The 26,424-nt window shown below is 49.8% G+C and overlaps 1 protein-coding gene across 1 annotated transcript; it reads left to right on the top strand.

Moving 5' to 3' along the window:
- The first annotated feature begins 3,154 nt into the window (after positions 1-3,154).
- Positions 3,155-15,160, top strand: PTGER3 (prostaglandin E receptor 3). The gene is made up of 2 exons (XM_030494481.1): positions 3,155-4,045; positions 12,432-15,160. The coding sequence occupies exons 1-2, from the start codon at positions 3,209-3,211 to the stop codon at positions 12,717-12,719; spliced, it is 1,125 nt and encodes a 374-aa protein (XP_030350341.1). The 5' UTR covers positions 3,155-3,208; the 3' UTR covers positions 12,720-15,160.
- The last annotated feature ends 11,264 nt before the right edge of the window (positions 15,161-26,424 follow it).

The raw sequence follows: 26,424 nt of genomic DNA, 5'->3' as shown, positions 1-26,424 counted from the left end.
GCTGGATAACTTTTAACAGTAATAGTGTGTTATACCTGGTGTCTTTCATTCAAGTATTGGAAAAGGCTTCTTAAAAGTAATCTTTGACAATCAAGAGCTGCTAGGGATGCTGCCTCTGCTCCAGTCCCTGTGCTGTAGCTTCCACCTGCTTTTGGGGGAGAAACTCCAGCTAATGTTCTCCCTCAATCCCATAATTTGTTCTTGGAGCATTAATCAGAAGGTATCATTTTATAGATGATACAGAATAGGTCGTAGAATTTTCTGTCTAAAATTCCTTTAACATGAAGGAGGTTTTTTTATTCTTTAATCAGAATAACGTGAGCTAATAAGCTGTTTGTTTTGGTTTGGGTTTTTTAAGTGTGAAAGCATAGGTATTTGTGCAAACCTTTCCAAAATGTGGACAGGGGAGCACCGGGAGGGAGTAACTTTGCTCAACTGCTTTGAGCCAAGTCCTGCACAATTTACTAACTTTAACAATTTACTGCCATGATCAAAATAAGCAATATTTTTATTGGAAAAAATAATGCTTACGCATGCATCAAAAATGAAACGGTTTGTGGAGTGCTCCAGACTTAGTCTGCAAAATGGAACTAATAAAGGGATGCTCTCTCCTGGGCTGGCACTGGAGCCCATCCAGGAATAACACGAGGAACGTTCCCGCTGTAAAGCTCTGGAGGATATGTACCCAGCACAAAATGGTGACACAAAAACATTCCGCATGGCAGAGGGGGACATGGAATGAGTGTAGCTCCAAACAGATGGATCAATGTCACAATTAAACAGGGGAGAGGGGAGGAGCGGGGAAAAGGGTATTTCCCCCTCGCACTTTCTGCTTTAAGCTGTGTGCAGCCAAATTTAGTGTGAACACTGTTCCCAGCACAGGACTTGCTTTGCAATTGGCATCCTGCTGTGTAGGAATCCAGTCTGGAGTCCTCCATTTAAGGACAGACTGTTATACATGTTCTAGAAAGTAGAGAATTAACAGGCCACAGCTCAGTAATCTATAAAGCAAGCCATAACTTCTAACGTTATTTAGGAGAAATGTGGCTCTTCCCATTTTGTGATTTAGGCTGTGCACGTTGGTCATACAAAGTAAAACCTGAGCAGGGCAGTATTTAAAGCTATCACAGAATCCCAGGTTGGAAGGGACCTCAAGGATCACTGGGTCCAACCTTTCTTGGCAAAGCATGACCTAACTAGATGTCTCAGCACCCTGTGCAGCTGAATATTGACAGAGTCCAACTTTGGGGAATCCACCACTTCCCTGGGGAGATGGTTCCAGTGGCTGGTTGTTCTCATTGGGGAACATTTTCTACTTGGGTCCAGTCGGAATCTCCCCAGGAGTAACTTGTGCCCATCACCCCTTGTCTTTTCCATGGGACTCCTTGTCAAAAGGAAGTCTCCATCTTCCCTGTAGCCACCCTTTAAACACTGGAACATGGGGATAAGGTCTCCCTGAGCCTTCTTTAGGCTGAACAGTTGCAGCTCTCTCAGCCTTTCCTCACACGCTGCCCAGCCCTTGGATCATCTTTGTGACCCTTCTCTGGACCTTCTCCAGCCCATCCACATCCTTTTTGTAGAGCAGGGACCAGAATTAGACTTCCTTGGTAGCATTTTTAACCCATAAAACAGTTAAAACTTCCTAGAACTGTTAACTCTGCTTTCAGAGGAAAAATTATTTAAATCCCTAGTGGCAGCCAGCTCTATGCAGCAAGATTAGAAATTTCTGCTTGTAAGCAAAGAAGTTATTGTAATGGGAAATTAAGATTTGTAAAGATAATTCGTGTTGGTTCTCTGGCTTGTTGGGAACTTCAGCCAGGTCCCACGAAGCTCCTGAGGGCAGGAGAGCATAGAAATGGTATAAAGGTGCTTCAATGCAGTGGGTGCTCTGCTGGTCCATACTCATCACCTCATACTTAGGGGTGTTTGGTTATTTGTGGTTAATCAAGCTGGTTATGGCCTGAGAACAGAGAAACAGAAGGAGTGAGAATTGGCTGCTCTGTGAATGTAAAGAATAAAAAAATCAGTGACCTAAGGTATGTAACTGGGCACAAAGGAAGCATCTGAAAGGATGGAAAGGAACTAGACGGTCTCACAAAGCACAGGAGACTGATAGAAAGGTAAAGCAGTTTTGTGGGTTTCAGTGTGTTGCATGAAATAAAAGACCTGCATCTAACACAGAAGTTAAAAAATGCCTAGAAAGGGGTTTCTAGAGTGCCTGATTTGAATAGTGCAGAAGGTGAAGATCACTGGGTACCAGTTTTGGTGGTGCCTCTGTGGTTACACACGGGATGATCAGCACAGGTGCTGCTGTGTAACAACACAGAGCTCTGGTGGTTTTGCATGAGCTGCTTTAATCGTGGGTAATTTCTTATTCAGATCTCAAAAATATCAGGGGAGTTCACAGAACCCCAGACTGGTTTGTGTTGGGAGGGACCTTGAAGCTTCTCCAGCTCCAACCCCTGCCACGGGCAGGGACACCTTCCACTAGAGCAGGTTGCTCCAAGCCCCTGTGTCCAACCTGGCCTTGAACACTGCCAGGGATGGGGCAGCCACAGCTTCTCTGGGCACCCTGTGCCAGCGCCTCAGCACCCTCACAGGGAAGAGCTTCTGCCCTAAGAGCTCATCTCAATCTCCCCTCTTAATTCAGTTAAATCACCTTGGGAACGACTCGGCTGACCATGAGCTGTGCTGGATGAGTCCTCAGCGTTCGGTAGAGCGGGAAAAGAGGAGGAAAAGCACGTTCGTGGCACACGCGGAGCGCCCGGAGCTGCGCCTCACCCCCGGCAGCGGCGCGGCTTCAGCGGGAAAACCGCGACAGCGGAGGCAGGCAGGGACCCCAGGGACGGTGCCGGTACCGCCGGGGGGAACACAGGGGCACGGCGCCGGTGCCGCCCGGGGGCAGCAGAGGCCGCCGAGCGGCTGGAGCAGCGCCCGCCGCCGCGACCGCGCTGGGGCCGGCCGGGACCGCCCGTCCCGTCCCCGCGGCGGGGCACGGCCGGTGCCCGCAGACCCGCCCGGGGCTCGCAGCGCTCCCGGCCCGCGGCGGAGGGGCCGCCGCCGCTGCCTCCCCTCCGGGACGGGGCGGGACGCGCCGCCCGCCTCCGCCCCCCCGCGCCTTATAACGCTGCCGCCGCGCCTCAGCGCCGCCCGCCGCCGCCATGGGCCGGCTGCTCCGCGCCCCGCCGCTGCCGCGGAACCCGCCGGGATGAGCGGCTGGCGGCAGTGCCAGGGCGGCCACAACGGCACCGAGCCCAGCGCCATGAGGCACCGCGGCAACGGCACCGGGAGGGCGGCGGCGGAGGGCTGCATCGGCGTGTCGGTGGCGTTCCCGCTCACCATGATGATCACGGGCATCGTGGGCAATGCCCTGGCCATGCTGCTGGTGTCCCGCAGCTACCGCGCCAAGGAGAGCCGGCGCAAGCGGTCCTTCCTGCTGTGCATCGGCTCCCTGGCGCTCACCGACCTGCTGGGGCAGCTGCTCACCAGCCCCATCGTCATCTCTGTCTACCTGTCCAACCGCGCCTGGCATGCCGTCGACCCCTCGGGCCACCTCTGTGCCTTCTTCGGCTTCAGCATGACAGTGTTCGGCCTCTGCCCGCTGTTCATCGCCAGCGCCATGGCCGTGGAGAGGACGCTGGCCATCCGCGCGCCACACTGGTATGCCAGCCACATGAAGACGCGGGTGACCAAGGCGGTGCTGCTCGGCATCTGGCTGGCCGTGTTCGCCTTCGCCCTCCTGCCCATCGCCGGCCTGGGCCAGTACACGCTGCAGTGGCCCGGCACGTGGTGCTTCATCAGCACCGGTGACAGCCAGCTCACCAGCAGCCTCTTCTTCGCCTCCACCTTCGCCGTGCTGGGGCTCCTGTCTCTCGTGGTGACGGTGGCCTGCAACCTGGCCACCATCGAGGCCTTGGTGTCTCGCTGTCGAACCAAAGCGACCGCAGCGCGCTCCAGCAAGCAGTGGGGACGGATCGCCATGGAGACACTGATCCAGCTCTTGGGGATCATGTGTGTCCTCTCAGCCTGCTGGTCACCGCTGCTGGTAGGTCACCTTGTCACCCGACGTGGGGTAACCCCAGGACTCCTCCCTCCCTTGGGGCAGGGGGGCTCCGAGAGCCAGGGCAGGGTGGGGGGCACCAAGGGTTCAGGTTCCTCGTGGGCAGTATGTGTGACTGCTGAGGACAGGGACAGAGATGGGGGAAGCAGGTTGCCCAGAGAAGCTGTGTCTGCCTCATCCCTGGCAGTGTTCAAGGCCAGGTTGGACACAGGGGCTTGGAGCAACCTGCTCTAGTGGAAGGTGTCCCTGCCCGTGGCAGGGGTTGGAACTGGATGAGCTTTAAGGTCCTTCCAACTCAAACCAGTCTGGGATTCTATGATTCTGTGCTCTTGGGAAACAGCCTTTTACAATTCTTTATTTACTCCCAACTTGTAACAAAACTCACTTCAGTGCTTTGTGAGCAAAGGTTCAACTTGTGACTTTGTGATCGCCTTCTGGCTTTCAGCAGATTTCTCACTCTATCTCATTTACAGCAGCATTCTGAGCTTATTGCTTCTGTTATTTTAAAAGACCCTTGCACTGCTTTCTGCTACTCTGTTACTCCTCACTTATGACCTTTCTTTCAGAATGAAATCATACTGTTAGAAGAGAGTATGACTTTTTGAAAGTTGTACTTGGAATCCATGAGCAGGAAAGGGTGAAGCAAGCTACACTGATTTTGAAGTTACATGTACGTTATGGCTAGAGAAGGAGTTTTCTTCTTGTGCACAAGGAAATTGAGCTCTCATAAATGTGGCTGTGAGGAGAGGGGCTGACAAAGGTGACGGCCAATGGGGATGAGGTAAAAGCGGAAAACAATTTAATTTAGTAATGTTATCCTTGTAAATTAATTAAAATTCTCTCAAATCTCCGAAATAACCTTGCCCCAAAGTAAGTCAGAGGCTGTGAGTTAACTTTCTGGAGATCATTAACAGCTTGTGACGAAGGTAAAATACGAAACCACAGCAAAAATCTAGTGAGAACTTCAGAGCAAAGAGTGATGTTCTGCTCCTCACACCCCAAGGAGCATTAGATTTGCTAAGCTGAAGCGGGAGACTGCCCTGTCACCATCCCGGTGTCTCTGTGCATGGGTCACCCGTGGTCCCAGGCACCTTGGCTCGCTGCTGGCACTGCGGTGCCATGTCTTGCTGACGTTTGCAGTCAGATCCCAAGGGGACACCCCAGGATTTCTGCGGTTTACAGCAGTTAACTGTTCCATGCTTCCCTGTAACTAAACAGCTTAACAAATCAGAAGGCATTTGTTAAATGAAGGAAGTTTTTTTATCTCTCAGCCTTTCGTTTGTAGTCTTTCCATTGGGATGCGGGTTCTGCCCTCTGCAGCCGGGGCGGCAGGACCCACGCTGCTCCCTGAGGTTCCAACCAGCCTTGTGGCATGGAGAGAAAATCCCTGAGGTGAGGGACGCTGTTTTCCTTCCTTCAGAACCTGAGTGCTCATTAAACTCAGTGCGGATGCAGGGATTCCTCGTGGTGCTCCCCTTCCCGCGGCATTCTTGCCGGTTTAGCAGTCAGAAGTCAAACCCATAGAGCTGCCCCGGCGCTTCTGAATGGATCTGTGGGAAGTGTTAATGGGAAGTGTTAATGGAGCGGGGCCATTACAGGGCAGAGCCTGCTGTAAACAAGCCTGACCCCTCGCTCCGGGAGCTGGTAGCAGGGAGCAGGGATACTTGGAGCTGTGGAAGGAGAAGTGACTCCCTGGAGAGGAGCCCAACTCCCGAGTCAAAGGCAGGGGCAGCTGAGGAGACGGTGGCTGTCAGCACCTTGCAGGCACTCGGTGATGGTGGGGAGGACTTGCTGCCCCTCTGGGTGACACGGCCGGCATCCGGAGTGAGCCTGTGATCATATCACCTCCCCGTGCGGCAGCGGCACCGGGGAGCACGTACCTTGTCCTGGGGAGCTCCGCAGGACTCTTCTGCTCAGTGTATTCTCCAGCCTCCACACTCTCAAAACCAAGAGTCACAACTACAGGAGCATTTTAATACGGAGACTCCAACTTCTTCTGTACCACTACAAAGTATGAATTGGGAATAAGAGGGCAGATGTTTGGAAGAGTGACCATGGAGTAATGCGGGTGCATTTTCAGTGAAAGCCAGATTGTAGAACTCTTGTAACCTCTAAATAGCTGCATTATGCAGCATTTGTAAGAAATCTAGTTAAAACAGGAATCCAGGGATTTTCAGAGGAGATTTTGTTGGGTTTTTTTAAGATATCTGAGTTTTATAACTGAGAATTAGTGGATTCTGACAACTTTCACTATTAAACAATGCCCTTTTACACAGACACTGGTTTTGGACTTGATCTGTTGATGCAAATGACAAAATCAAGTGTGATTTAACAGAAAAGTGACACTTTTGACGATAGTGGCTGTGCTCTGAATGAAGCCTCCTGCCTTCTCTTGATGTATACTGGATTTGGTAGCAGGCAGGGAATGCCAGCATGGTTTCCTTTTGTTGTGCACTCAGGATCTCACTTGAATTCAGCATGGAGAACCTGGGAAAATGCTTACATTTAAGATACTGCTTTATCATAAGTGGTTTCCAGTTTGTGTTAATCTTGTATTTATTTTGGTGCTCAACTGTGGAGTGTAACCATTGAACTAAACTGTCAGAAGATTGAAATGGGTCTGACGGAAATAGAAGAGGCTGTTTCTTGATTGCACAGGAACACCAGAGCAGCACAAACTCTCATAATAATTCTTTTAGAGCTTCAGGCTTAAAATTATTCACTCGAAGTTGTTTCAAGGGTAGTTAAATCCAAAAAGCTCAGGTATTCTGCTGCTTTTCCTGTTAAAATACTTCTCCTTAAAATAAATTAAATACAGAAATTAAATACCTTCTCTTTTACAGGTATTTTTACTAAAAACATGTTATTTTGTAGTATTTTTAGATGTGCAAAACTTAGTTCTGGAAAGCACCTTCACTTAGAACAAAAGACTGAAATCACTGAGCTGCTATTCTATTAATCAGGAACTGTTCCCACTAATGCTCCACTTCCCCCTGTTTCAAAACTGCCCCAGCATACGGATCCTTTCGGTTTGGCCAAAAGACTGGAAAAAAGGGAAAAGAAAGGAACCCATGTCCATGCTGGGCAGTGGAAAGTTCTCCTGCGGGGCCCCCAGGCAGGGTCTGTAACAGCATTTGGGCTGCTCAGACTGAAATCCTCCATTCTGCCGCAGCTCCAGCACAGGCAGCAGCAGGAGTCCTAAAAATGTAATGCGACAGAATTAGCATTTTGATTTAGAACCAGGGTGGTACATGTAGGTGTTGTTAGTCAGTACAGGGACAAATCATACCCTCTCCACCGTGGCTTTCCATGGTTCATTTGCTGTTCGTGTTTCATCAGGAGAATTCTCTGCTCTTTCTACAGCTTTGTGTGTGAGTGAATGATTTAAGATTAGGGCTGATGGGAGACGAGAAGTAAGGGGATGAATCCTTCTGTCTTCACGATGCATAGAAAACGTGTCTGGGGTTTTGGAAGCTATCTCAAGAAAAGATTTCCCATCAGATTGCAGACCAGATACTGAGCTCTTGCTTGGCTGAAAAATAAGCACTGGCAAGCGCATCAACTGCTGTATTCTCCATCCTTTACTGCAGCAGTTTCCAACATAGTTTGTAAAACTGGAAAACGCCTTTGGGAAAGACATGCATAATACAATAATAAGCTACCTGGGAGTCCCTGGGGTAACACAGGCACAGGGATGGTTCCCAGCTGGGGTCTATGAAGCCTGGAAAGTCCTTGTGTACTACAGTCTAACTTCATTCAGAACACTGTAAAGATCCCACAGAACACATTCTCTGTTTGGTTTTAAGTTTGAAAATCAGAGCAGTGGAGGTTTGATGTTACTATAAACCTCCATTCAGTGATACAGTAAAGTTTTATCTACTTGAACTGAATAAATCCAATTATCAACTTTATTCATTTTATCCAAATTTTTTATTGGCATAAATAGTGTAGTTCCAGTGACTTCATTCCACCTGATGTTGTTCCTCTACCTTTTACAGTCTTAATTCATTTAGAAGATCAGTGCAGGCCCTGATAAACAACCTCTAAGGATATCAAACAAATAAAATTTCCAGTAGAGCAATTGTTGGTCCAACTCATATTCCAGTAAAGGAATATTATGTAATAAACCCCAAAATAAGCAGCAGTTGTCTGCTCGGCAAATGTGTTTTATTAGCCTGATATTTCTGTAGCTCCATGGGTTCCCTAACAAAAGGACATGACAGCAAGGTCTGCAAAACAAGGGTCTTTGCAGAGTTCCCAAAGGAAGAGAGAGAAGAACTGGGAGAAAGGGACCTGAATACTGGGAATGACGAACATGATGTGGTTTCCCTTGGCTATAGTGTGCTCACACAATACTGATACCCTCCACAACACCGTAATGCTGCAGTCCCCATCGAGGTGGGCTGTGCTGGATGCTGGACTGGTGGGCATGGGAGGCAGATGCTGCTGGCAGTGTAGACCGAGCTGTGACAATGACAACAGTGACACCACAGTACCCTAAACAGCCATAGGTGGCAGGGAAGTGGTAGGATGGTGGTTGTGTGGGCCCGGTGCGCAAGTGGCTGTTTGATGTGGTCTGGATCTGTATCTTCCCATACTTCCCAAAAGCTTTACCAGTGGTTACTTATTTTCATTTGTATTTAAATTAAATGTAATCCTCAACTGCTCCTATTTCAAGAAACACAAACAGTTCTAGTTTGCTGCCCCAGCTGCCCTGCCTTCCGGACCCATCTCAAGCTTTCCAAGGTCAACACATGGTTATTGATCTGGCATCCAGAATATCCCGTTGAATGGAAAAACCCTCCCCCGTAGCCGCTCCTCCTGAGCACTCTTGCGCTGGCTGTCCCAGTTTCTGGGGACAGCAGCAGTCCAGATGTGACCTTTCTGGGTGACACTGCTCTCTGGAGGCAGCCTTCTGTGGGAAAGCCTTGCTGGGATCGCTCAGCCTGGGATGCTGCTGGTGCGGGTTCTCCTGGTTCTTTCGAAAGGCTGAAGTCAAGAAGTTGACAGGACTGTGAATAATCGATTACAAGTCTCATCCTTCAGGCTCTTCCCTGCGTGTTCAGGACTGCTGCCAGTTTATTTAGTGTGTGGTACCACTGACCTTGGCAAAGACAGTGAATTAGATGTTCCTGAGAGCCATTGCACAGGGTTATCCATCTTCTCGAGGTTCACAGTAGGCACATCCTGCATCTCAGTTCTGCAGGATTTCCAGGCTGTACATTCAGACAGTCGAGGTCTTCAAGTCATGCCCAGAGAAGCTGTGGCTGCCCCATCCCTGGCAGTGTTCAAGGCCAGGTTGGACACAGGGGCTTGGAGCAACCTGCTCTAGTGGAAGGTGTCCCTGCCCGTGGCAGGGGTTGGGACTGGATGAGCTTTAAGGTCTCTTCCAACACAAACCACTCTGGGATTCTGTGATTCTATGCCCAGAAGAGATTTGCAAGCAACAAAAGGACCTGTCCAGGTGAAGTTAGGTGTTTAGTAGCCATCCGGGCAGCGCAGAGTGCAGCACGGTTCCTATCCCGGCTTCCCAAGTGCCAGGTCACTCCACACAGCCATGCTTAGGACCTGGTACCCAGCGAGAAGCCTTGCTCACACTTACCTGATGTACGTCATGAAGCATGCTCCATCCTGGCATCAGCTCTGCCTTTTGCCTTGCTCTAAAGCACCCCAGAGCTTCCTTCTGCATCACAGCACAGGAATTTCCCATTGTACAGCCGATAACCATGTTGTTTTGGCAGCAGGTTGCATGCTCAGAAGATATTCTGATCCCATGTTTATTGGCTTGTGGGAAAAACATTGCAATACAAAATCTAATGCAGCTTATCTGTAGAGAAGCAACTAAAAGCCCCTGAAGTGATATGTTTTGAAGCAGCTGTAGGTGGTACAGAAGGCACAGGAGAAAACTCCAGACAACAGATACCGATGATTACATTTATCTGACATGTATCAGAATGTGATTCCTATTTCCCATGTTGTATATTAGTGTGTGAGAGCATCATACCACCAATCTGGTGAGCTCTAGCACCAGCTTTAAAAAACAACCAACCAAAAAAAGCTGCTCTCTGTTTTCACATGAATAACCAGGAGCCCGATACCAAAGCCGGTGCTCCTGTGGCTGGAGCCCTGCCCTGGAGACCCCAGGCTGGTCCTCTCTCAGTGACAGGTTCTCTGTGCAGCCTGTACCAGCATCAGCAGTGTCTTGTCTTAGTTTGGAAATGAGGATGTACAAGTATTGTTATTTTAGTTGACTGAATCGTTATAGTGCAGTCTTCAGTTTATGAGTCTTTTAAACATTGTAAGCCTTGTAGCAACCTCTAGGAAAAATAGATCCTCCATGCTCTGTAGAATCCCAGCCTGGTTTGGGTTGGAAGGGACCTTAAAGCTCATCCAGTTCCAACCCCTGCCACGGGCAGGGACGCCTTCCACTAGAGCAAGTTGCTCCAAGCCCCTGTGTCCAACCTGGCCTTGAACACTGCCAGGGATGGGGCAGCCACAGCTTCTCTGGGAAAAGTCTGTGCCAGCGCCTCAGCACTCTCACAGGGAAGAGCTTCTGCCTCAGAGCTCATCTCAGTCTCCCCTCTGGCAGGTTAAAGCCATTCCCCTTGGCCCGTCCCTACAGGCCCTTGTCCAAAGCCCCTCTCCAGGTTTCTTGTCGTCCCCTTCGGTAACATTTTGAAATATGAGTAATAAAATTACCTCAAAGTACAGATTTTGGGGTGAAAGCATGAATCAAAGCTGCCTCCTTTTTGGCTTTTCTGAATAAATGAGTGACACTTGCTGACCAGCGCTTATGTTCTGACATGTGCCACCCATGTAATACCCATGGCAGGACCCCCACAGCCTTGTGCTGCATAACTGGGATGGTAAATCAAGATGCTGCCGTGCCCGATGGAGTTTAATCCTCCCAAAATCAACCTGTGTGTGGCTTTTGGCTGCCAGGCCAGAGCTTGATCCATGCTGTGAGCTGTGGGAGCCATCAGCTATGGAAACTTCTACGTGTGTGAAACATCTTACAGTGTAAATAGTGTCTCTCGGCCATGCCAGTGTGAATGCTGTGGGAAACATTCCTAAATATATCCCTCTGTTCACTGGGGGAGCTGAATGAAGGGAGGAAGGAGGAAATAAATACAGGTCAGGTTGACACAAAACACAGTCTGTGGCTTTCAACAAAAGAAAAAGGGTTTTTTCTGTTGACTTAAAACACTTTCTTGACTCCTACCGCCAAACACCTTCACTAACCCTTTCCTTCTAGTTTGACTCACCTCATAAGCAGAATAATTTACCTTAAAATCAAATTGTGAAATTTAGAAGTCATAGAATCAAACAGCTTTAAAATGAATTAAGACTTTTTGTAATTTTAATTCTTTTTTCTTTATTTACTGTTAATAAGATCATTTTGGAGAGCTCAGCTCATAACGAGTTATTCAGCTGTTCCATGTAATTGCAATATATGATCATGATAAGGTCATGGAATCATGGAATGGTTAGGATTGGAAAATGAGGCCCTTTAGGTCAATTTGCAAAGTCGGTAGTTTCCCTCTCTAGCCAAGGCCATCTCGAACCTCTTGGACACACAGCTTTGGCTGTATCTCAAGCAGGGAGCGGAATATGCTGCCTGTGTTTAGCATGGGATCAGTAAATAAAGCTGAGTGATGCTGAAAGGTTCCATGTTTATCACACACACACACAAACTCAGCTGCCTCTCCGTGCTTATGTGCTCCAATGAGGGGTGGATGAGGGAGGAAAAACATTTATTGGCAGGATTTTACCTGCAGCCCTGATCCAGCTCTGGGGCAACAGCACAAGAGGGACGTGGAGCCGCTGGAGTGAGGCCAGAGGAGGCCCCGGAGCTGCTGCGAGGGCTGGAGCAGCTCTGCTCTGGAGCCAGGCTGAGAGAGCTGGGCTGGGGCAGCCTGGAGAAGAGAAGGCTCCTGAAGGGGACACCTTAGAGCAGCTCCAGTGCCTAAAGGGGCTCCAGGAAACCTGGAGAGGGGCTTTGGACAAGGGCCTGTAGAGACAGGCCAAGGGGAATGGCTTTAACCTGCCAGAGGGGAGATTGAGATGAGCTCTGAGGCAGAAGCTCTTCCCTGTGAGGGTGCTGAGGCGCTGGCACAGACTTTTCCCAGAGAAGCTGTGGCTGCCCCATCCCTGGCAGTGTTCAAGGCCAGGTTGGACACAGGGGCTTGGAGCAACCTGCTCTAGTGGAAGGTGTCCCTGCCCGTGGCAGGGGGTTGGAGCTGGATGAGCTTTAAGGTCCCTACCAACCCAAACCAGTCTGGGATTCTATGATTTTACCTCTAAGGATATCTGCATGTAGTGACACACAGTCTCTTAAGATATATCACTTTTTCCTCCTGGCTTTCCTCAGATAACAATGTTGAAGATGATCTTCAGCCATACATCATTTGAACACTGCAAGGGATTCTCCAGTGAAGCCCAAAGCTCAGAACTGCACAAGGAATGCAATTTCTTCCTGGTCGCTGTGCGTTTGGCCTCCCTCAACCAGATACTGGATCCGTGGGTTTACCTGCTGCTCCGAAAGATCCTGCTCCAGAAGTTCTGCCAAGCAGCCAGCGCTGTCTCCAAGTGCTCCAACAATGAGTTCAAGGAGAGGTCCATCACCTTGACAGAGGAAATCCGACGGACAGCGGCCTGAAGGAACAGCCCATTTGCATGGAAGCTGCTTTTGCCAACGAGTCATTTAAAATCTTACTGTGAATTGGGCTGTCTGTAACTCGTCAGCATCGTGTAAATAGCAAAAAGTGCAATTACTGAGTGGACCTCCAGTGCCAAACAGTTATTTATCCAACGTGCCAGGAATTCACAAATACAGGAAGGAATTGGGTTGGTTTCTGCATTCTCTTGTTACTGTTGTTCAAAACTGAGCTGCAGAACGTGACATTTTGCCTTCCTAAAAGTGAGTTTGGAGGGAATTCTCTTGCATTAAGGTAGAAAAAAGTGGGTTTTCTATCAGGGGACAGTTGGAACAGATTCAATAGATTACCAACGAGACCCACCCCTATATGTATTTTAATACTAAGATAATCTACTTCAGAGAGTCCTTTTTTCCTCCTTTTTTTCTGGAGGGACAAGGGGAGGAAGAGGCAAAATAGAGAGGAATTGAAGGAAAACAAAATTAGGAGGCTTTATTTGGGTTTCAGTGGCTTAAAACCAAAAAGGCCGTGTCATACCAGTGGTGGTGCAACGTTGTCTGTCAAGAACTAAGGTAGCATGGATCTGTCTTGATCAAGACTCATTCTGTGTGGATGCCAAAGTGAGCTCATCTGCTGAGGAGGGTGAAGCACTGGGACAAACAGCCCGAGTGGGAATCTGTGATTGTTTTATTTTAATAAGAGCCTGGGAACTGCCGAGGCTTAGCCAGAATTGCTGTTTGCAAAGCACACTATAAACCCACTTTGAGCAGATGGAGAGAACGATAAACAGGTTGTAAGAGACAGTAAATGTTCTTCTTCCTGTAGATTAATGGTGAAGGTTTACAAAGCCAAAAATGCTGCTTGCAGATGAGTTGTTTTATTTGGAAATGCACGTGCCCAGGGGTAAAATGAACATCACATGAATTTTAAGGAATGGGGATGTCACTCAAAATGTCCTCATGACTAACATGACCTACAAAGTGGCCAAAATAGTACACCAGAGAGTACCCAAAAATGGTTTATTTCTTCTTTCCTACAAAAAAACAAAGCTGAGAGATACGGCAGCTTGGAAATTCTTAAATGAAGCAGACTGGAAGAGGTGGGTTGAAGTGGGTGCGTTAGTCACATCTTTCCCTAAGTCACTTTTGGTCTTTATTAGAAAACTGAGTTCCAATCCATTTGTGTCACATCTGAAGTTTGTACTTTAAAGGGCACCATTTCTATCTCATTTTCTTTACCCTTTTGTAGATGACAGCCTCTAGTGTCTCCTCTTTCATGGCCTCTTGGGCAAATTAGACGCCAATAGCATAAAATATATCGTATTGTTTTACACCATATACTATGTGCCATATAGTGTCAAATTCAGGGGCCTTAAAGGCAAATGTAATCCTGCATCTGCTGGGAATTTCTTGCACAGAACCTTTATTTTTACTTCTCTTCCTTTGTTTATAAACGTGACTCCTCACCAGAGAAGCTGGCTCTCACTGTTCTTGTTCTGCTACTGCCTTGTCTAATTCCTCGTCTAGAGAAGTCTGATTTTTTCTGGATTGCATTTGAGTGAACCCTACAAGCTAATAACGTCTTACTTTTTAATCCAAGAGCCAGCCTAAAGAGGCACTTGGCAGTGCTGGGGAACAGGTGGACTTGATGATCTTAAAGGTCTTTTCCAACCTGATTGATTCCATGATTCTTTGCCAAGATGTTTCCAAGCAGTAGCGGCACTCGCAGAGCCTACAGCTTGTCTGGGACTCTGAGAGGGAGAAGTTCAGTGAGGAAGAGTGGATCGACCCCTGCTACAGCTCTTCAGAGCAGCAAGAGCAGCTCTGGGTTTTCCTGCCCATGGTCAATCACACACGTGTCACTGAGAGAACAGCTCAGCCATGACATGGCCTGAAGTCGGCAGAGAGAAGGGACCCTCAGCTCCAGAGGAACAGCGCGTGGGGTCCTCTCTCCAGCATCAGGGGTGATCTCACTTCAGTTCACTTCATGTTGTTACACCATGCTTTTTTTTAGTGAAAAAGGACACTTACATGGCCAAAGGCAGTTCTGGCCCTGTGGCCGGTGGTACTATGAAGAAGCTAACTATCAGAAATTGGGAGAGAATACCTGGGTTTGATTTGTTTACAGAGGAGTTTGAGCACTATTTGCCAGCCATGGGATGTGGCTGGAGAACGCACTTTCAAAACTGACTTTAAAGAGCTCCAGTGTCAACGAAAGCTATTGTTTCCCATTTACTGTCTGGGTGGGAAGGTGTATTTTTGTCTCACTTCTTTCAAGATGCCTTTCTAAAACTGGTTGTAATACGTCGTCCTTCCGTCAAAGGTGTTATGGGAGCTGTGGTGTAGAGAAACATGATTTTGAGGTCAGTGTTTGCCTTAAAAACAAGCTTTGTGTACCAAATCAGTGTGTGTTGTATCATCAGAATAAAAGTTCAGTGGAGTAACCAGTGTATTTCCTTGGTGGCTCTTGCCAGGGACATGGTGGCACAACCACGCTGAAGGGCTTGTGCTCTGTTGAAGCCGCAGGTGGAGGGGAACATAAGGCTCCTCTAGTTCCGTCCCCCTGCCTTTAGGCAGTGGAGCTGCTCTAAAGTCTTCCCAGAGCGCAGCAGAGCGGGAGGATCCCCTCCCTGACCTGCTGCTCACGCTCTGGGGGTGCAGCCCAGCACACGGGGGGGTTCTGGGCTCAAGCACACACTGAAGCTGGGTCATGGGGAGCTTCTCTTCACCCAACACCCTAAGTCCTTCACCTCAGGCTGCTCCATCCAGTCTCCCCCAGCCTGTGTTTGTGCTGGGATTGCCCTGACCCAGGGGCAGGACCTTGCCCTTGGCCTTGTTGAACTCCATGAAGTTCACATGGTCCCACCTCTCAGCCTGTCCAGGTCCCTCTGGATCCCATCCCTTCCCTCCAGCCTGTTGGTCTCATCACACAGCTCTGTGTCATCATGTAAAGCATTATTTAGTAACAGGCCTTCCAATAAACAGTGCAGTGTGTTCCACAAAGCACTGCCGCTGATAGAATCCAGCAGGTCCTGACAGGTTTGTGTAGATCAGATCTTGCCTGTACCGTCTCCACTAAACGTGCATCATTAGGATGGGCAAATCCAACCCACCTCAACAGAATTCAGTGGGCTGCTCTAGCAAGCTGGTGACACATCACCATGTGCTTCTCCCGAGTCACATCACCTCCAGAGGAGAAACAGCAAACGACCACACAGTTTTCCCTGATTCCAAATGTCCTGCCTGTTCCCTTACTGCTCCATGGATCTAGAGTCCATTTAGAGTCTCACCCCAGAAAAACAGCCACTTTTGCTAATACAGAGGAGAGATACCCAGCAAAGCTCATCTTCCCAATTACAGCTTTTCTTGGCTGCTGTCCTGCAGGGATATCCTCCTGGGAGAAGGAGAATAAAGGACATAGTGAAGTGTCCCATGGGCAGGTGCTCCAGAGCAGAAACCTGTTTTTGGTATAAACTTCTCCTGCAGCTGGGGCAGAGCCTGAGCCACCGGGTGCAGGAGTTAATGTCAACAGTGACCAGCTGATGGAAACCTTGGAACGGGTGCTCTGCAGCTGATAACATCAAAAGCACCTTCATTTACAGTTTCTCAGCCCACATGTCGCTGCAGAACTGGAAACCCATCACTTCATTGTTATCTGTTAGTGAACAAATGTGAGCAGGTGGCCATCAACAGTGTTTGCTTCATTGAAGTCTTTCACTTGTGGGGACCAGAAGGGAGCGTGAACAACTCCATCTGTGGGTGCTTCGACATGAAAAGGGACCCTCTTGGTACCAAACAGACTGAAAACAAATTACGGACGGAGCATCTCGTGAGATGCCCGAAGAGCCATGCAGGGCCACAGAGCGGCACCGAGCACAGCAGTTGGGCTGTGGTCGCTTTGCAGTATCGTGGATTACATGGTCCATCTGGAGAGGGGCTTTGGACAAGGGCCTGTAGGGACAGGCCAAGGGGAATGGCTTTAACCTGCCAGAGGGGAGACTGAGATGAGCTCTGAGGCAGAAGCTCTTCCCTGTGAGGGTGCTGAGGCGCTGGCACAGACTTTTCCCAGAGAAGCTGTGGCTGCCCCATCCCTGGCAGTGTTCAAGGCCAGGTTGGACACAGGGGCTTGGAGCAACCTGCTCTAGTGGAAGGTGTCCCTGCCCGTGGCAGGGGGTTGGAACTGGGTGAGCTTTAAGGTCCCTTCAACCCAAACCAGTCTGGGATTCTATGAAACCCAGGCTTAGCCCCGCTGCAGCTCCGCTCTCAGCCCAAGTCCCACACACAGTGGCAGAAACATCTCACTACCCAGACCTGGCTGTCCAGAGCATCTAATTTTAGGTTTCCCTTTTATCAGTTAATTTGATCTCAGTTAAACAAAACCCAAAATCACAACAAAGAAACTGTGCTAAAGGAAAAAAGCAGAGTCAAGAGGGCACTGAAGGCTGTGACATGAGGGAGGTGGAGCCACAAAAAGCAAATCTATTTTATCTTGAACAACAGGAAGAACAACAGCCAACCGGTCTGGTTGCCCAGAGACAGCAGAAAGCTCCCACTCTGAGGATAAATACTTGTTTCAAGCTGCACCAGTCTCTGGTCAGAGCCATAGGACCCTTGGTGGGATGTGAGGAGTGTTTTACAGGCTCAGATCCTGCCCGGGCTCCCTTGATGAAGTTTAACCTGAGGAAGACATGACCCTGAGTGCAGTCCCACCACCAGTGGTGCCCCATGAGCCCTGGGGAAGCTGGTGGTGGTTTTCCATGTGCTTCCTCCACTCACAGCTCATCCTGGGTCTCTGTGCAGAGTCAGAGCAGGTGCTCGGGCTCAAAGGAGCACAGAATCATGTAATCATAGAACCATAGAATGGTTTGGGTTGGAAAGGACCTTAATATCATCTAGTTCCAACCCCCTGCCATGGGCAGGGACACCTTCCACTAGATCCCCCAATACACTTCAGGAAACCAAATGCAATGGCTGTATTTTTCACGAGGTGGAAATGAAGCATTTTCAGAACACTGCTGTGACAAGTTACCAACACAATGATGAAGGCCAAAGAAAACAGTGTTCAAATGAATGTGGGCTGCTGAGTTACCAGCAGCACCGAGAAAGTGGCCGTAGGGCTAAGCTGATCCCTGTTGGAAGTGGGAGCATCTGCCTGCCCACAGGTAAGATGCTGTATGTTTGATGGAGTAGTTTAGATCACACCAATGCAGTGAAAGGTTGGGATCAGGGATGTTACTCACAGGAGCTGCACACCCAGGGCCTCTTTCCATGAAGGACTGAGGCACTGTCCCGGCTCGTAGCAACCCCCATCCCTCAATCCCCCACGTCCCCTGGCACCCAGGACATTCCCCAGCTTCCTCCAGCAGTGCTGGACTTCAGCAAACCTTGGATGTGGCCTAGGCAGATGGTGAATACATCAAATTCTCCTTTGTTTCATACATCTGTGCATTACTATCTGCACTGTGCAGACACACTAGTGTGTTCCCACACACTTGTTCCTATCTAATCCCAATGGCAAACCTAGCCAGCTTCCATGAGGCAGCTTCTTCCATGCTCAGGTGCTTGATGAATAAGCTCCCTGGACCCAACAGGAGCTTCTTGGGATGGCCAAGAGGATTCCCACCACAGCACGGGCTGGTGCAGCTGCATTATATGGGCATGAGTTCAGACCTCCCAGCTCCCATGAGGAGGGAGGAAGGGATATCTGCAGCCAAAGGGAGAAAGAGCCATCCCTCAGCTGCTTATGAGCACCCAGGAATCCTCGAGGACTTTCAAGTGAGCAATAACCCAAACTTGGCTCATGAAACAGCAGCTTGAGATCCACAGGGTGCTTGGGCCCAACAAGCCTGGGTCTGGTGGATCTTTTCCAGGAGTGATGGGACTGGAAAGGTATTTACAGCCTGAGTCCTGCAGATCGCCACTATTTATGGGACATGAGTCTCCATGTAGCTCACTGGCATTAATGTTCCCAACATTCCTACTCTGAGATGCCCGGCTGAGTCCTGGCGCCTTTCTGTGCATTATTAATCTGCAGCCATTTCACTTGGGAACAACAGGTTATAAATTAACCGGCTCCTACTTTTATGGTTTTCCAGGTTTTTCTCATCGGAAGCAGGGGCACTGCAGTGAGCTTCAAGCTGGGGTTGTGCTGGAAAGGGTCACAGATTATCCCGGATTCAGGAAGCAGCAGCAAGTGAGTGCCCAGGGCCAGTGGAAATGGTGCTGTGGCTGTCCCATCCCGGCAGTGTTCAAGGCCAGGTTGGACACAGGGGCTTGGAGCAACCTGCTCTAGTGGAAGGTGTCCCTGCCCATGGCAGGAGTTGGAACTGGATGAGCTTTAAGCTCCCTTCCAACACAAACCATTCCATGATTCTGTGGCTCTATGGCTTTAGAGCGGTGGTTTGCGGCTCACTCTGCAGCTCCAAACCTTTTCTGGCTGGTCCCAGCCCGTGGCAATCCTCCGGCCGGCTCCATCGAGCTCTGGCTTCCCTCTGAGCACTTTGGATGTTTAGGGGATGAAATCAAAGAAGAATCAGTTCCGAGTCCTCCCAGGCTTGTCCCTGCTGGCGTCGCCATCAAGCACGGAGCAGCCTCAGAGGCCCCGACGCCAACAGGGGATGCTCAGAGATTCAACCCTCACTTCAATCCATCGCAGAGCTAAAGAACCACTTTGAACATAAACCATGTGAAATATGCTGAAATGCATTTTGTTACAGACAATGTATTTATATTTTGGGCCGCTTTGTTTTGATAATAAATCGTAGCAAAGAAAAGAAGCCCCAGTTATTATGACTTCTTGTAAACACACTGATTTAACAAACCCTGTCCACCCTCCAGCACACAGGCTGTTTGCACTGAGGGGAGCCACAGTTATTACACCATCCAACAGGAGAAATAAATTCAGCATTTACAAAAGCTCTTGGGCTGGCAGACGGAAAGAAGTGTCCACCCTGCTTTGGAGTTACTTTATAGTGTGAAGACATAATCCCCAAGAGCTTGTGGTTTATGGGACAGGTTGGAGTCAGTTGGATTTTGCCTGATGTATTTGCAAATCACTAGCTCTTAACATGAACAGGCTTTAAAGAACTGAGACAAAAACATGCCTAGAAACCCTTTGCCCACATTTGGGCAAGGTTTTGTCCCATCCTAGGACAAAACTAGGGGGAGGTTGTAGCCTGTCTCTTGCAACATGCAAACACCACAGGGGAGAACTGGCTCCTGTACTTCAGATGTAAGAGATCTTGAACCTTTAAATACTGCAACACAAAGTATTTAGAACTAAAAGAACATTTGCAATATTAACAAGTTTTCTGGTACATAAATGTCACAGGGCAAGGCAGCACCAGCTCTCCATAGGGCATCTCATTTAGCAGGATAAAATGTGACAAGGTTCAGTGGCTCCAGACTAAAGCCAGACAGTTTCACCTTGCAGGTTGGGTGCTGTGCGCTGGAAACAGTGGCTGTGGCCTCAGAATAAAGCCACAAGGGGGGACAGAGTCTCTGCATGTCCCAGAGCATCAATTCATGGCTTTTCCCAGAAAGAGCAGGCAGAACCTCCGGTGGTGCTTTCACCAGGCCCTCACACTAAACCACCTCCTAAACCTTTCTGGTCTCCAAAAGCTGATCATTTCTCTACTAAATCTGTGCTATGACTTTGCAGCTAATGAGGAGGGGGAGAGTCACCAAGGTACAGAGATGGGATGTGTCAAAACACTCTGGAAATAAATGCCTTAGTATGAGGATTATCAATTTCCCCCCTCCCATCCCTTTGATGCTGCTCTCCATTTTTGAAGGCCCTTGAAAGGCAGATGAGAGGAGGCTACAAGCTGCAGGTTGCTGTTCTCTTCAACTGGAGTGTTCCCTTTTTCGGCCATCTCTGCCATTGGTCATCTCCTGAACCAGCACAGAGGAGGAAGCCTGGTTACTTCCAATGTGACAGTGAGGAACTGCAACTGGAGACATTCAGTGATAATATTTTATCCAAACCGTAGTAATAAACTGATCTCTCTTTGCTAAAGAACGTCCTTTTCCCTTGGCTGGTGTCTGGCTCCAGCAGCAGTGGGTGCTCAGCACAGCGTCACAGTCAGAGCAGTGATAAAGCAGCCGGGCAGGTTAAACCCCAGATACATTTACATCATGCAGGGCAAGAACTGATTGTCCCGTCTGTCCTCTGCCAAGGCTGCGGTGTTCTCGCCAAAGGTGACACGCAAGGACACGTACTCAGTGACTGCAGAAGGATGACGTGATGCTGGTGGTGCCCAGCCCAGAGGATGGGGAGTGAAAGGTTTTCCCCAGGAACACCAAATGAACCTCTGCAGGGTTCCTGCTGCACATGGGCTCTTTCCTAACCCTCTGAGGTGGACACCAGCCCCTGGTTCATCGACATGAAGGTCAGTCCAGTCTCTACAAAGCTCTGCATTACCACAGCACATCTCCTTCCATGTCTGGGGTACAGAGACATCTTCCAGACAGCCTTGTAGCAACCTCCAAAGACACCTGAGAGTACACACCCATGTCACTGAATCATAGAATGGTTCGGGTTGGAACCATCCCACAGCTCAGCCACCAAAATCCCGGAGAAGTACACCTGACTTTATGGATGCCTTGCAACCAGACAGGGAGGACTGCAGGAGGCAAAAACCACCCCAATCCATCAGAAGTCACTCAACCTCTGCCAGGCTGCAATACGACAGGGTTTCACCCAAAGGCAAAATGCATTTCTCATTTTAAAGTGGCCATTCCCGACTCTAATAAACTGATCAGAAATTCAATAAAGGGAATACTGTGGTTGCCTTTGGGAAGTTTAATAAACCGAGTTTTATTGATTCTTTCTCTTATTAAATGTATGCCCAGTTCCCCCATATCTCTCGCTGCTACTGTATAATTAAAACATAGGTTTGGTCTGTGATGAATATCAATGTATTCCAACTGATGAGCTTCTGACAGAGCGACTTGGAAGACCAAGGGCAGCAAGAGGTCGGATTTTGCTGCCCAGGCTGGGATATAAATCCACAGGAGTGAAGCCAAAGACATAAGATGACTAGACCAATGTAACCTAAGGCAAGAGCTCCTCCCAAAGCAATAACACTGCAGTGGTAGCGTCCATGTGTCTATGCCCCCACACAAACAGAGCTCCCATTTGCTGATGCCGGGGTTATCTTTCAAATAGGATCTGATAACACACTCGCCCAGAAGTTGTTTTGGTAAATCCCCCAAAATTAAGTTATGGATGAGTCATTTCAATGTGAGTAAAGAAAAAGATACGATCTGAGCTGCAAGGGCAGCGCGCAGCTGAAATGTTCATCCCTGGACCACACCACGTAGAATCATAGAACCACAGACTGGTTTGGGTTGAACAGACCTTAATGCTCATCCAGTTCCAACCTCCTGCCATGGGCAGGGACACCTTCCACTAGAGCAGGTTGTTCCAAACCCCATCCAACCTGGCCTTGAAGTTCACAGAAGACATTCCCAAGTTTGCAAAGCACATGGATGCAACCTTTGAGGTTGGAAAAATACCCCAGGTTTTTTCAGAACCTTGGTCTGCTCTAACGAACCTCAGCCAACAGAGCCTCATCATGGCTGACCTGGGGCAAGGAGGTGCCCCAGCATGAGGAGGAGCCACAGCCGGTGCAGGCAGAGGGACCCTTTGCATTGTGACCACATCAACACCAACATGCAGCACATACAAATACCATGCGGCAGCCCAAGGTGGCTGCAGAATGTGGTTTGCCATCTTCCATAAAAAGCACATCAATGCCATGGGGGGCTTTGGATACTGGTACTTTGATGCATCATTTGCTAATGAAATAACAAATCCCTTTGTCCATCACTGAAGATGTCTTTGCTATTGTTTTTTATTAGAAACCCACATTTAGGTGATTGCCAGGTTGCAGCTCAGCTCTGTAAGTCACCTGGTGTGATATCCTAAAGCATTTCCATGGACACTGTTCAAAGCCCCCCTCTGTGGGCTCTTTGTGGATCCCCGGGTGCTCCATGTCCCTGCAGATGAGCAGCTCCAGCCAAGCCCGCCCATGTCCCTGTGCCATGGACACACTGCAAAATCCAGCCCAGGATCTGCAGCTGGTATTTTAAGACTCAGAAACCAGGATTCTGGTTTCCAAGAGCCTGGGTTTAATTGCTCGAGACAATGGTCTGAGCATCACTGTCCTTGGCTCCTGTGCTATGCCTGGCAGGAGGCAACAGCTCTTGCTTCCAGGAGAGCACCAGCAGCCTGGAGCCACGGAGCTGGGAACACAGGGGCATGGCTTAATGAGGCTGGGCACAAGCTGGCAAGCACTTAGGAGCATTTATCCCATGATAAACAATTCAACTGGGCAGCAATATTCAAACACTGGTGATGATATGTCCAGCTGCCCCTCCTGACCCTTCCCACCCTCCCTGCAGCTCCCTAACAGCAGCACCATTCCCTCCTACCCCAGTGCACCACAAGATGTGTCCCTGAGCATCCCCAATGCCAGACCCTGCAGCAGCTGCCTCATAGAATCACAGAATCCCAGACTGGTTTGGGCTGGAAGAGCCCTTAAAGCTCATCCAGCTCCTGCCACGGGCAGGGACACCTTCCACTAGAGCAGGTTGCTCCAAGCCCCTGTGTCCAACCTGGCCTTGAACACTGCCAGGGATGGGGCAGCCACAGCTTCTCTGGGAAAAGTCTGTGCCAGCGCCTCAGCACCCTCACAGGGAAGAGCTTCTGCCTCAGAGCTCATCTCAATCTCCCCTCTGGCAGGTTAAAGCCATTCCCCTTGGCCTGTCCCTACAGGCCCTTGTCCAAAGCCCCTCTCCAGGTTTCCTGGAGCCCCTTTAGGCACTGGAGCTGCTCTAAGGTCTCCCTCCAGGAGCCTTCTCTTCTCCAGGCTGCCCCAGCCCAGCTCTCTCAGCCTGGCTCCAGAGCAGAGCTGCTCCAGCCCTTGCAGCAGCTCCGGGGCCTCCTCTGGCCTCGCTCCAGCAGCTCCACGTCCTTCTTATGTCAGAGACCCCAGTATGTCCTGCTAAAAGCAGTCTTGAGGTCAAAAAGACACTCCAGAGCCTGTGCTAAGCCTGTGTTTCACTCACCCGCAGCAGGCCAGGGTGCCCAGGCTGTGGTAGGCAGCAGGACAGGCCCTGAATGGTTCATCTATCCCTCCATGATCTCAGCCCATCACATGCAGAACTTCCAGCCCCTTCTCAGATGGTGCCAGCACCTGCCTGATCCTGGCAGATTTGGGGAGACCTTAGAGCAGCTCCAGTGCCTAACAGGGCTACAAGAAACCTGGAGAGGGGCTTTGGGCAAGGGCCTGTAGGGTCAAGACAAGGGGAATGGCCTTAACTCCTCCCTTGCTCACAGCCTGGCTTTGACACTTCATTTATGAGCTCATCAGAAACCTAATGGCTCTGATCAGCTCATACAAATTCGTTTTGGGGAAAACAAAGCCAAAGAGGCTCTGGGTGGTAAGTGCCACGAGAGCTGTTTTTCTCTTCCACATCCCTTTGCTTGCTTTAAAAAAGAACCACTACAGCAGGGTTTGCTCCATCCCCCTCATACATATTGACATAGCAGAATTATCTAAGTTGCTGGAAATGAATTATTAGAGCAGCTATGTCAATAAATTAGTCTGATTACAGTAACAATGGTGAAGTTAATAATTCAGCTGATGTTTTACAGGCCTACGCAATCATGGCCCATTATTGATGGGTTTATTTAGTCTCCTGGTCTTAGGTACAGATCCCTTTCACACTAAGCATCTCAAACCAAATTATAGGATCATGCAGCACCCTCTCTGCTTTTAGTGCTCTGGCTCCCTCTCCTCTGCTCTGTGAGCAGGCTTGCTTTTGGAATAAAACAATATTGCTGTTGGATGTAGAACTATTTTCAAAGGAGATGCATGCATTTCAGAGCGATGCTGCTCTGAAATGACCCCATGAGCAGCGTCCTGCTTCGCCAGCCTCAGGGCTGGACCCATCCCTGCAGACAGCACATCGGTGCTGGTAAGTGAAGGACACCGGTACTGTAAAGTCCTGCTGTGCCCAGGGCTTTCTGCTGCACAAGGACATGGTGTCAGGGTTACCGTGGCTGGGCAGACCCATCACCAGCGTCACCAGTGTCCCCAGCCACCCTGCCGGGACGGGAACCAGCGCTGAGCTGACTGAGCGTAGGTGCAAATTGGGTGCTGTGGGACAGGACAAGCTGTCTCCTTCTTTGTATTCTTCACCCTAAAGCAAGTAAAAATAACAGGTTACTCTTTGTAAAGCCTTTAGTGGTTCAGCAGTGATATTCGATGGTATCTACACCCTCTTTGTGTAATCTGACGTCCCGAAACGCTCCACAGAGCAAGGCAAATGCGAGGCGAGCTGCTGGTTCATGTGGGAACGCAGCCACTACCCCTCACGGCAATGCTGAACTCCCACATCACACCTCCCGCCGTGCCATGCAGGGACCAGCCCGCAGCGCCCCGGGAGCTCTCTGCGGCAGCACCAGCAGGGAAAGGATCCAGATCAGATCTGGCTGAGGGGCTGGAAGCTGCACATGAGCACAGACCTGTGCGGCAGCTTGGGAAGTGCTGGTTAATAATTCACAGGGCATTTTACAAGGACACTGCCTGTGCCGGGCGGAAGGGCTCACCTCGGGATGGGTCTGGGTCTCCACTGTACCCCTTTGCAGCCTGGCAGCCTGGGCTCACTCCAATGGGGTCCCCTTTGCCATGAGTGTGGTTTAATTTGAGTTTCCTACTTGATCTAAAGGTCACCAAAGTGCCTGGGTCTGAATTGTGCTTGGTTTGTAGAACCACAGGATCCCAGCCTGGTTTCGGTTGAAGGGAGCTTAAAGCTCATCCAGTTCCAACCCCCTGCCACGGGCAGGGACACCTTCCACTAGAGCAGGTTGCTCCAAGCCCCTGTGTCCAACCTGGCCTTGAACACTGCCAGGGATGGGGCAGCCACAGCTTCTCTGGGCACCCTGTGCCAGCGCCTCAGCACCCTCACAGGGAAGAGCTTCTGCCTCAGAGCTCATCTCAGTCTCCCCTCTGGCAGGTTAAAGCCATTCCCCTTGGCCTGTCCCCACAGGCCCTTGCCCAAAGCCCCTCTCCAGGTTTCCTGGAGCCCCTTTAGGCACTGGAGCTGCTCTAAGGTCTCCCCTTCAGGAGCCTTCTCTTCTCCAGGCTGCCCCAGCCCAGCTCTCTCAGCCTGGCTCCAGAGCAGAGCTGCTCCAGCCCTCGCAGCAGCTCCGGCGCCTCCTCTGGCCTCGCTCCAGCAGCTCCACGTCCCTCTTGTGCTGTTGCCCCAGAGCTGGATCAGGGCTGCAGGGGGGCTCTCCCCAGAGCGCAGCAGAGGGGCAGGATCCCCTCCCTGACCTGCTGCTCACACTCTGGGGGATCAGCCCAGCACACCTTGCAAGGTAGTTCTCAAATGAAATCACTTGCACTTGCAGCTGATCCTGAGAATGAAAAGCCATTTGTGCAAGTGGCCTCTGTCTGACACGGTGCAGCGGAGGGATGGAGGGGTAATAGTGACAGGATTTCCTAGTAACCATTATTAATAAATAGGGAAAGGCAGCACTGGTGTCCCACGAAGCCACCAAACCCGGGAGCTGCACAATCCCTGTGGCTTCCCTGGGCGCTACCCCTGATCCCCAGCTCTGCAGGAATACAGCTTTAAAGCCATAAAGCCATTAGGATTTCATAGAAAGCTCTCTGGTCCATAAAACCCCAAAGCA

This window comes from Strigops habroptila, chromosome 8 (assembly GCF_004027225.2).
Source record: "Strigops habroptila isolate Jane chromosome 8, bStrHab1.2.pri, whole genome shotgun sequence".
NCBI classification, from domain to species: domain Eukaryota; kingdom Metazoa; phylum Chordata; class Aves; order Psittaciformes; family Psittacidae; genus Strigops; species Strigops habroptila.
Note: the sequence above shows the minus strand (reverse complement) of the source record. Positions and strands in the feature narration are given on the sequence as shown.